The 12,786-nt window shown below is 30.3% G+C and overlaps 1 protein-coding gene across 1 annotated transcript in view; it reads right to left on the bottom strand.

The window, feature by feature from the left end:
* The window catches only part of LOC142331549 (midasin), a 640,891-nt gene that overhangs the window by 550,527 nt on the left and 77,578 nt on the right, over positions 1 to 12,786 (bottom strand). Inside the window, exons 33-36 of the mRNA XM_075377535.1 lie at positions 11,097 to 11,294; positions 7,739 to 8,008; positions 5,877 to 6,143; positions 5,580 to 5,708 (exon numbers count right to left, since the gene is read on the bottom strand). Coding sequence (XP_075233650.1) covers positions 5,580 to 5,708; positions 5,877 to 6,143; positions 7,739 to 8,008; positions 11,097 to 11,294 — 864 coding nt within the window. The remainder of the gene's footprint in view (positions 1 to 5,579; positions 5,709 to 5,876; positions 6,144 to 7,738; positions 8,009 to 11,096; positions 11,295 to 12,786) is intronic.

Here is a 12,786-nt window from a genome sequence, read left to right as displayed (position 1 = left end):
AATAACTGTCACAAAAACGCAATAAATTTAACTAGGTGTTAAAAATATGGGAATAAACAAATGGAGGAATTTAATCGAGTTGATAATATAAGAGGGATGAATGAGATAAAAGAGCTAATTAAAACTGTTCAAAAGAAAAGAAGTGACTGTAATGTTATGAAAGAAAAAGTATTGTAAAGACAATAATGGAGGGTGGGATAAGTTGAGAATAAAAGAAAGGAAATAAGGATAAAAATAATTAAAAAAAAAAAAAAAATGATAAATGACCTGAAAAATTAAGGTCATAAAAAAGGTAACAGAAAAAGAATGTGAACAACACTAATGCTATGGAAATGACAATAATTATGATGGATTATGCTAATAATAATAATAATAATAATAATAATAATAATAATAATAATAATAATGATTTACCATCATAATCATTATCATCATCACAATATGGATAATAATGAATATAAACTACAGTAAAAAAATCTGTTTTTGGATTTAACAAAGATTAAATGAAAATAATTTTGTGAAAAAAAAACAATTGACATGTTATATAAACATGTATTAGGTATTAACAATAAATTAATTTTTTTTTAAATATGGTTGATCAAAAAAGAAAGGTTTTTTAAAAATATGCCATTCTGTTTTAGATACCACAGATAATAAATTTACATAAAACCATTATAAGATTAAAAGAAACTGACAAAGCAGGTTTTTTAAACAAACTTCTCAATTTGATCCATACATGTTTTTTAAACATTTTACTTTCACCATGGGTTATAGATAACCTATAACAAATAAGTGCTATAACAACACCATCAGAAAAATAGTGATCATATCAAAAATGACTATTTGGACTCAAGAGTGGATCACAAAATAAAGAAAAATACAAAAATAAGATAATTTCTGTTCTTCAAATTTTAAGTTTTGAATTCTACATTTAGGTGTGGGTGCTATGAGGAGTGGCTGGAATGCAATGGGGGGCATTCAAAGCAATGAGGTATTGCCATCTTCAGTTTCAATCCCCTACTACTTTAATTCCAAAACTCTGTGACCAATATCCTCTCACTACTTTTTTCAATCACCATTGTTATGGAGTCTCATATATCCCAGAAATGTAAACGCATTTAAAACAACATGAAGCAATTGAAATTTTAATAGCGGAAAATATGAACAGTAGTGATATTCATTGTCAAGCCATCTTTCTTTCTTTTTCCTGTTTACCCTCCGGTAATTACCTTTCAGATAATACTTCAGAAGCTGAATGAGGATGATATGTATGACTGAAAATGAAGTGTAGTCTTGTACAGTCTCAGTTCGACCATTCCTGAGATGTGTGGTTAACCCAACCACCAAAGAACACCGGTATCCACGATTTAGTATTCAAATCCATGTAAAAATAACTTACTTTACTAAGACTTGAACACTGGAACGCTCGACTTCCAAATCAATTGATTTGGGAAGATGCGGTCACCACTAGACCAACCTGGTGGGTTAATTGTCAAGCCATCTATGGTGATGAAACTATCAATCAAAATACTTTGAGTAGATTGCAATTAAATATGAGTGCCAGCCTACATGGCACAAGGGGTTGCGTCTCGACCTTTCATCCACAGGTCCCGGGTTCAAATCCCGGTCAGGCATGGCATTTTCACACACTACATTGTCATCCATCTCATCTTCTGAAGGAATACCTAATAGTGGTCCCAGAGAATAAAAAAAAAAACTATGAGTAAATTGCAATTAAATTCTGTGCATCAGAAGATGTAAGGTGAATATTGAGGATGAAGCTCACAATGGTTGACCGGTTTCTGTGACCGATGAGAAACACCAAAAAGAGGTGAATCAATTTATTCAAAATAACCACTGTATCACATAATGCATTTTACCCAGATAGGCAAATCGAAAGAACAATACACTGCTGCACAACTAGATTACTGAAAAATCTGTTTGCAGTGGATGCCACATGATGTTGAAATTTGAACAGACTCCATACTGTTTTGGCGCTCTGTGACTTTCACTTCTTTCAGAAATTAAAAGAGGGATAATAAAGACATTTATTTCACCACAGATGATGAACTGAAGAATACAATGAGGTCTTGGATAAAGGAAAGAAACCCAGAATTCTTCATTAACAGGATTACAAAACCAATTACTGCCGGTAGAAATGTTAGACTGTAAATGGAGACTATATGAAAAATGTGAATCAGAGGCTCATGAAATATGTCCTGGGTTTGAATCCCAATCAGGCACGCATTTTTCATGCGCAACAAAATTCCATTTCCATTTATTAATTTATTTTACCCCGTTTATATAAGAAATAGGCGCACCTACCATGATGAGTTCGTATTCTGTTTAACATTGACCATGTCTTACATGGCAAGTCAAAACCCGGCGGCTTTTGAGTAATACATGGAACTTGGTTATTCTGCCTTGTGGTTCATTCTTGACGCCAGGCGTCAGTCAGGTTGGATTCTTCCTCTGTGGCAACAATTGCTGTTTTCATAGGTAGCTTTCTAGATCGAGGCAACCATGTTTGTCATCCTCAATGTCCTCATGTGTTAGTAAGTTTCAATTGTCCATAATCTTCTTGTACCCTCTTATAAGGGCATTCATACGGCGCATATTTGGGGGTGGTATGTGATTCAATACTGGGAGCCATTCCACAGGAGTAGACCTGATAACCCCTGTAATCATTCTCATTCTCATAGTGTTACTAAGCTGAGTATCAATTCTATGAACACAGGGGCTAAGCCACACTGGCGCACAGATCTTATGTATAATGTTGTTTCTCATTTTCAATTTCTCTGCAGTTTTCATTAGGTGCTCCTTAAATGAAAGCGTTCTATCAAGTGTCATGCCTAGGTATTTTGGTGTCTTGTGAAAGAGCCATGTATTCTCGAGTAGAATTTTAAGTTCCCTATTAGTGAACCTGTTATTTAGATGGAAGCATGACATCTATGTTTTACTAGCATTTGGTTGCAGGCACCTCTTCAGAAATACTTTCCCAGTTTCTCCAGATCGGCCATCAGAACCTCCTCCGACTCGTCAAATGATCAACATTTTGTTGTTAGCATCCAGTCAACAGCGTAAACATGCTTTTTTGATCTTGTCTCCAGCACGTCTGCAACATAGAGGCTGAAAAGGACAGGCACAAGTACCGACCCTTGTGGCAGGCCATTCTTGAGTTTCCTTATTGAGCTTATATCGGATCCCATGATAACTTGGAACATTCCGTCATTCAGCATGTTATTAAGCAGGCGAGCTGTTAATTTGCATGGTATTACACGGACCAGAAAAAGTGTTTTCTACTGGGAGTAATTAAAATCATAGCCAATAAAAAAATTTAATTGAAAATACAATACTAAATTTAGTACGTACTGATTCTCAATCTACAAACACTGAAAAAGTACTTTCTACCGAAATTAATTAAAATGAAATCCAAATGAAATTTAATTGAAAGTAAAATACTAAATTGGTTACAATACAATACATACAGCAGGTTCTCAATCTACAAACACTCGATTTGCAAACATCAGTCAAGGAGGTTTTTTTTAGATAGCATTCTAGAAATCCTTCTATTTCTCTGTTTTATAACGACTTATTTGCAAACTTAACTCTCAAATTACTGTATTTATATCAGTAACATGTAAAATGAACCATAATGTAAAAGATAACCTTAGCAAATTTTTTAATAAAAAGCACTTTGCAACTATAAAGCACGTGTAAGCTATAAGGTTATAGCTGACTGGACACAAGTCACGTACAAGAATAACAATGATACAAATTACAAATACAGGCTAGAGGGGAAAGTGAGGATGAAATGATCTCCATTGTATTCTTTACTGTGTCAAACAAATCACTAATATATATGATATGTTTTACTAAAACAAAATAGGTATAAATCAACAGACTAGAGTACTAAAGGTTTTTAAATATGAGAAAAAAATTATCAACGGAAAAATATCAGGCTTTGGGAATTTTCTGTAAACAAATGAGTAATAAAGAATAGAAACAAACTGCTCATGTAAAACAAGTAAAGACATATCATTCCGATAAATACTACAGTATAAAAGAGAATAAGGACTTCCTATAAGATGATGGCCAAACTTAAGAAATTTAGAATAGGGAGAAAAACCTAACCCTTGAAAGAAATAGAAAAATTCCTATTTAATAAAAATTGAAATAACATCAATTTACAAAAAAAAAAAGAATAAATATATATATATATATATAAATATATATATATATATATATATATATATATATATATGAGTATTTTTTGTAACAAAAATAATAAAAATGAATTACAAGTGTAAAAATTGCAAGAATCATTATCACACATGCACGCACATATGTGTGTATGTGTGTGTAGAGAGGTAAATGTGACAATGTATCTATACAAGAAAAGACAAGTGAATGAATAACTCATGTTACATCGTTTGAATCTCAGACATGAGTCAAGGGAAAGAGAATTTATGTGTTCAATTCAATAAGAACAAGTAGAGGAATCTCCATCCCCAGTGCAAATTAGTTTCCCATCCCTAGTTTCCGACCACAACTTCAATTACACTAAAGATCTCAACACGTTCCACCAGCTACTAAATTAAACATTTATATAATTATTCTTACATTCATGAATAAGCCTAACAAAATACAGAGTAACCCGATCAAGTTACAAATTCTAACAACGTACTGATCACATAATAGCTTTTGATAATTATAAAGGGTCTACTTTCTCTGTATAAATCGTTTCAACTCCTAAATTTATTAATCGTATTGATAACATTATATTTATTTTTTGTAAAACCATCAAAAAAACCTTTTTTCTTACTCCATTATACTATATTTCATGTTCAATTAACTACTTATTTTTAATGTGTAACTATACAAAATAAAAAAAACCTAATTTGTGTTTGAAATTAAATCAGATATAGAATAAGACGTAAGTTTTCAAATACAAAAATGTGTAGAGTAATAGCAAATTATTTTAAAACATAACTATAGCAGTTTAAGAAATATGAAGACATGTTAATAAAACACTCATTATACACATACGAAACAGAATTAAAAACATATTGTAAAAAATATTTAAGTATATTTTTATGTAATATTAAATTGTACACAGCTGACCTCTGCTTTATGATCATTCATTATAACAAACCCTTTAATTATTAAAAAATAATGATCAACGGATTACAAAAAGAAATAGGTTACTACTTCTGTTCTTTTATATCCTTTCAGTAGTATTAACATTTTTTTTTTCATTACTTCCCTTGAGCTAAAACATCCCTCTTCTTTACTACTGGTCAACACAACCCTCAATATTTTAATTTCACTGTATTTTTGCATTACAATACATTATTTTTACAATGATGTAATTCTATAGGGTAATTTTTAAAATATTCATACAAAGGCAAAATATAGTTTAACTGTGACGAAAACTTGTGAAATCATGTTACTTTATTACACATAGACTTTCATACAATTTACTTTTATTATACAACTCATACTTTAGTATTTAAATGCATTTAAAAATTACTTTAAAATTTAATAAATTTTTTGACATTAAATACAGAACATCTTACCTGTTCAAATCCTCCAACAATATCTGATGTATCCATAGCGGAGTTGACAGCAAGCACTTGAAGCTTTTGGCCACAAAGTTGAGCCAACAAACGAACAACACTAGTTTTACCGGTTCCTTTAGCACCGATCTGAAAAATAAATATACAATTTTAAACGTTTTTTCAAGTTACAATACACCAATAAATTTAAATTATAATATCGATAATACATTATATATATTTTATAACAAACTTTAAAAAAGCTAAATTCTAATACCACATCAAATAATAAAAATAATGAATAATATAAATACTTACCAAAATAGCCATCCAATTATTTTTAATGCAAGCAGATACAGAGTGCAGTGTTTGTATTTGTGATCTTAAAATAATTAAATCATTTGACTTATCGATTATATTATTCAAAGATAATTTATTACTGTCGTCTTGTACAGTATCATCAACTGTACCGATTCGCGGTATTACAATATCACCAAACAATACTGATTTCCGGGTGACTAATACATTGTACTCTTCAATAAGCGGATAATCACTGCCAAATTCTTTTTTATAAAGATCAATAACCTAAAAACCAAATATTAAAAACTTACTCAAATGAATAATAGATATATTATATGATAATAAATAATGAACTTAGAAACATAATTATTTCTATGTATTTTTGAATTACTAAACTCAAATATGGTTAACAGTTACAAAAAACATTAGTTTTAAAACAGTTTAAAAAATATTTAAAAGTATGATTGTATTTTTAAACAATCACATCAGTAGATACAAGCGAACTAGTAAAATAACCGAACCAGTTATCAAACCAAAAGACCTGTACAAAGTAGAATGCATCTTCAATTTTAAATCGAATGAAGTAAATGCAATAGTAAAAAAAAGGAAATTTTGAGAAAAATGTAAAGACAAATAAAAATAGGTGAAAATAATTATAAATTTGGAAGTAATAAAAAGCTTCACAAATACAATGAAACTGAGAAAATGTCAGATTTCACCAGAAAAAGAAGTGCCAAATTCTTCGGCCACCTTATGAAATGAATGACAACAGTCTCATAAAACATATCACTGGTCACATTTACTGCAAAAAGAATGGAAATCAATGGACCACAGGGGTTCAAAAAATTCTAAGATAAGAAAATATCTGATGAAATATTACAAGACAGAATAACATTCAGAAAACTGGTAGAGAATTCAAGAATTTCAAAGAGATGGCAAAAACAAAGCAAAGAAATGAAGACAAGGAGAAAAGATTCCCAAAAGAAAGAAAAATAAACGCAAAATGTTGCTTCACTTAGTTCTGTCATTCAAATGAGAAAAAATAAAATAAAATAGTTATGAAACAGCAAAAAGAATATTCAATAATTACTTTTTATACAACAAAAAAATAAAAATCATTTTAGGAAAAAATACTCATTTATAAGTGATCAACTTAAACTTGAAGTTAGACAAAACTTTTTAAAACTTCCCACTTGTAGAAAAGTCCATTGTAGAAATACTGCTTTTCTATTGTATTAAAGTAACAGTATATCATTTTAAAATCAGTTTTTTTTTTGTTTTATTTACCTAAATACTCATCTAGTTTTAGATTTTTATTGTTATTACTTTTTATTTTTTCTCTAAAAAGATTTTGAGGGTTTTTTATTTTTCATCTTATTTCAATTACATTTACCAAAAACTGTACTTGGTTACAGAACAACATTAGTGATCTGAAAATTAGTTATCCAAAAAAGAAATTTAAAGTTTTCCTTAGTGTCATTTTCAATAGCCTACTTTAGGAGAAATTAGTGTGAACTAAACGCTTAGTTTATTATAAAGTCAAAATATGTGTAACAATTCAGTATATACATGAAATTTCATGTCCAGGAATGATGTTATAACACGATGACAAACATCAGAATATTCACAAAATTTAATTATTCCATGAAAAATATTTTATAAAAACGTACAGTTTTAAATCACACAAGTATAGTACCACCACAACTTTAAGCCTCTTTTTACAAAAATTTGCTTAAGCAAGCATATTTAGCTTTTCTTAATATGTAACGGATCGATCTAATAAGAGAATACTCCAGTATTATTTATTATTATTATTATTATTTATAATAAAATCTTGTGATAAATAAAAATCCATTAATTAATACCAACTGAAAATGTACCTTTTGTTTATCTTGTTCACTACGCATTCTATTGGCATAAATAAGTAATGCATATCGCCCAGCATCTCTTGGATTATTACATATAGATTCAGCCCATCTAGTTAAATCTCTTAAATTCATTTCCCAAGGTCCTCCTTTAAATGAATTACATTCTTTTTCCAAAGCACAACTAAATTTAACCATACGATCGACTAACGATGTCGGTAAACTTCTGTAAATACAGCTTATAATAAATTTTAAATCTTTATCAGAAAATGGCTCCACGTAAACCTGAAAAATAAATAAAATGTTAATATTATGAACAAGTTTAATAGTTGATTTAATAAAAAAAAAAAATGTTCACGTATCAGTACTTGAATATGATAGTGAACATTACAAAATTAAAAACTGCAACCATCAAATTCCTTTCATTACAAAATGCCTGTTGAGCTGTTATTTATGATTAATTTTATTATTATATACAAATATTGGTGTGTTATTAAGGTGAATAATGTGTCAAATTCTTGTAATATTGTTGTTAGTATTACTCAGACAATTTGAGCACAGAGCTTACATTTGTTAGTTCAGTAACAAATTTCACGCTTTTAGTATGTGCAAACACTTTTTTATTTCATATTTTTCTTCTTTCTTTCTTTACTGTAAATTTTTACAGAAAATTACCGCGTTTAATATTTTATATTTTATTACTCATACTTAGTACTTCATGATTTCATGTCATAAAGTATTTAACACTACGGATATACAATAACACTAATTTTATGCTGGAATTCATAAGCTGTAAAGATGCCATTATGACTAAGAAAAGTTGGAAATAAAAAATATATAAATTGTAATTTAAAAATTAAAGCGTACAAAGAATCAGTACAGTTGCTGTAGAAAAAATGAAGGCATAAATGTGTAAAATTATCAATGATAAATCCAGCATGTAAATTTAACAGGTTATTTATTACGCATTAATTAAATGCGTAATAAATCCATTTCAGAAATGAAACTGTATGCAGTTGCTGATCAGATGGTATTTCAAAGGAATTTAACCGAATAGATCCTTTTAACAATCTTTCCTTTCTCATGTATACACTTTTATTCTTCATTTAAGTTGCATATTATTACTAGAATTTTACAGCCCAAGTATTCTGCAATAACGTGGACTTTAAACCAAAATTCCTTTGTCCCATTTTCTCTTATGATGATTATAATTTAGCATTCTAAAGCCTGTGCACCTGACATTAGGCAAAAATATTTATGATTAGTGCCATTTTTCTTCTTTTTTTTTTAAATTATTGACTGCGGTGTATGTATTAATATTTTTAAAAATCAACGGAATGTCTTGACTTCTATAGAAGCTCTGTAATACTCTGAATCTGAATAGTGACCATGACTATATGAGTTGCCATTATTTATTCAAATTAAAATATTTACATATTAATAACAATAGAGATATACATACTAGTTATTTATATTACTCCTCACTTAAAATAGCAAAAAAATATTATTTTTAGAGACAACTCAAAGACAAGTCCATGAATGCAACATTTTTGTCTGCATTTTTTTCTGGATGAAAAACACTTCAACATTATCACTGCGCAAACACAATGTATGCGTTTAAAAAAAAAAGTTAAAAATTAATTAAAAAACAAAAGCATCTTTAAAAGCTATTAAAATATATCTTAAAATGAAAAAACCTGTAGCATGTGCTAAGATTAAAATAAAAACACAAACATAAATCACGCTATATATCTGATTATGATAATAAAACTACAACCTGCTTTACGGCAAATGGTATAAATAGCTGAAACACAGTAATTTAAATATCTGAATGTAAATAGATGGCCCAAAGGAATCATAAAATATAAGATAACTTCGTTTCATCATCCCCTAGAATAGTTTGAATGTTAGTCCCCAGCTTAAAATTTACAACGTAATGCTGCATAACAGGTACAATCCACAAGGATATAGTGCACCGTCAGTCAGCAGTCACAGCAAGCACAAACTGCCCCATCTGTTTGAGTGATCAGATATCATTGAGTGAGCCTAGTGTGCCCTATTCGCAAACGGCAGATAATAAACCTCCTATCGACAGTTAATTCTGTATGTTCTGTATGAGGAGCTCCATGGTGAAACAGTGTTCTTAATGGGTGAAGTTTATTATTTATGATAGCATCCCATTCATTTTAACCACCCCTCTTTAGAAAACAGACAAAATTGTTAGAAGCGACATGATCAGTAAAAAGAGGCTGGAGACAACAATCCTACTCTCCTTTTCTGCATTATCTGCGTGCTCATTGCCTGAAATTCCTATATGGCTGGGGATCCAGCAAAAGCTCACTGTTGTATTATGTCTAGTTATTTGTGAAATAACACAATGTATGCAATGAATCTGACAGACAAAAGGGTTTCTAGAGTACACGTCATTAATTGCCTGTAGGGCACTCATGGAATATGAGCAAACAAGAACATGTCGACATTTTGGGCTAACTATAGTAAGGCCTTCTTAATGGCATACAGTTCTGCCACAAAAATACTGGTGATGTTGAGAAGACCAAACTTGTATGTTCTGTTGCCAACAATCAATAAAATTAACATTTCTAGAGCCATCTGTATAAACTGTAACATCGGATTTCATACTATCCATAATACTATAAAATTTGTTTTACCTCTTTTTTTTAACCGGATTTGTGTTCCTTTTTATTTATACTGACAAAGATCAAGGCAATAATTAACATGAGAGGGCAGCCAAGAAGGGTATAACATGGAGCAACAGCAAGGACTGGAGGCAATTATAAACTTAGAGCTCAGAAAAGGCTCTTATGCCTAGCAGAGCAGTAGATCTCAGCTGTCCCTGGTGATTAACATGCTGGTATGAGAATACCACATCAAAGGCTGGGTGAGTTGGTTGCATCTTAATGCAAGCCATATCATTTGCTTTCATCTATTCAAAAAAGATGGCTCACCACTGTCCACCAGCAGACTTACCACAGGGCTAGAGCGAAAAGCACCTGTGTAAGACAGGTGAAAGAATGATGGACTGCACCGAGCATCTTTAGTATGGTGGCCCACACTAACGAATAAGCTATGCAGCTGTAGTCCAAGCAGAAACAGACTAGAGCTCAGTAGAAGCACAACATGCATACACGAGATCGGCTCCTCAACAGGTATTAGACAGAACTCTCAACAAATCTAACATTTTTAGACATGTTAACTTTAATGTGTTACCCGTTTTGTCTGCACAGCAACAGAAGAAAGTAGAAGAGGAAAGAAGTAAATTTTAAATGCTTATAACTGCAGCATCATTCAGAACATAACTGGAATATAATAACTATTTCACACAAACACTAGCTAGTTAAAAATTAATACGTACCTTAGTAAATCTATTTAAGAATGATTTAGGTAATCCTTTTCTAGCACCACCTTGTCTCTGAGGATTCTGACAAGCAAACAACTTTGTCTGATCGCTCTGTACAGCGAATGAACGCCCTAATTCGGATATAAACAATTCACCTCTATGGTCTAAAACAGCGTTTAAACTTTCCAGTATCGATTGTGATGCCAAGTTTAACTGAAACAAGCAGAAGTAATAAAACCCCAAAAAATTAATCACTGCATCAATGAATGCTAGATATATCGAGATGAATGTAGGGCAGAAACACTTGCTTCACACTCACAAGAAAGAAACTCACGACACGAACATTTTCAACACCAGAAAAGGCATGGAGATCAGAACGTATAAAAAATACTGGGAGGGCCACAAGGCCTGAACAGTCTTTTCGAAGAGACTTGTTTAATAGAATGACTAAAGTGATCCTTTGCGGTTATAAAAGATTGAAAATAAAATAGGATGTACATTGATTTAGAGTTTTCACTTTTCTGATACAAACGTAAAATAAAAATACAGATTCATACGGCTCTGTTTGAAACTGATCAATATTAGTGTTACCAGAAAATAATTTATATTCCTCTGCTACTTGAATATGGGATGAGATAATATAAAAGTTGAGTATTGTTCTTTTGGTGAAATTATCTGACCTATTTTATTTCCAAATTCACTTTTTATTTCCTCTTATAGTTTTAGGTTTATCGATTAAATTAGATATTAAGTTATGCAATATAATAATCTTAGAAAAATTATGTAAAAGATTATGTAAGTTATCAGAAGAATTTATATTTGGGCATTATATAAAATTCCTTAGCACACTGCTAGATTTTACAATTCCTTAAGTAATTAAGAATTTTCCTTTTTACGTTAAACAGTTTCTTTTCTTACTAAAGTACAAGCTAATGACTTTCTGAAAAACATTAAGAAGATTTAAATTTTTTACCAAAGCTAATTTTGTTATTATTTTGCCAATCCATTTCTGTCAATAGGGTTCCCAAATTTGTAATTGAGTCTTTATCGATTACCTTTTTAAAAGAATAAAAGTAATGATTATTTCTGTGCATTTTTTCATTAACAAATGGTATTATGCAATTTGACGGTTACCTGAAAGACTGCATAAAAGGACTGATTTACCTTAACTTAAATTTATAAAAATATTTTCAATTCAAGCAGCAGAGGTACTGGTAATTCTAATCAGCTGAAAGATTGAAATATTAGTTCTCCTAACTCAAACAGACATTTGTCAGATGATTAGAATCGTCAAGAAAATTAACGATGTACAGAAAGTAAATCACCATTTACTATGACATTAAATTTATTAGGAATTTTAAAGGAGATCTACAAATTATCATCAATATCGACTTTAGACTAATGCAATGAATCGAATAGAATTCAGAATAAATTTATTTTGCTTAAATCATTATTTCTGTCACAGTAACTGTTCTAAAACAGGAACTGATTTTTATATTTAAGAAAAAAAATTGTAGATGTGATGAAATCTTAACCTAAAAGAAATTCCTTTTCATATGATTCAACAGGTTAATGAAAAAAATTGTATACTATGTAACTAAATAAAAATTTGTAATGCTGGTTTATCCAAGTACTGAACTCTAGTCATCAGGCTGATTATCATGAAAATTTATAGAAATTGTTACTTCGGTATGAAGCAGATGGG

The sequence above is a fragment of the Lycorma delicatula genome, chromosome 10 (assembly GCF_047948215.1).
Source record: "Lycorma delicatula isolate Av1 chromosome 10, ASM4794821v1, whole genome shotgun sequence".
Classification (NCBI taxonomy): domain Eukaryota; kingdom Metazoa; phylum Arthropoda; class Insecta; order Hemiptera; family Fulgoridae; genus Lycorma; species Lycorma delicatula.
This window is presented reverse-complemented; position numbering and strand designations above follow the sequence as displayed.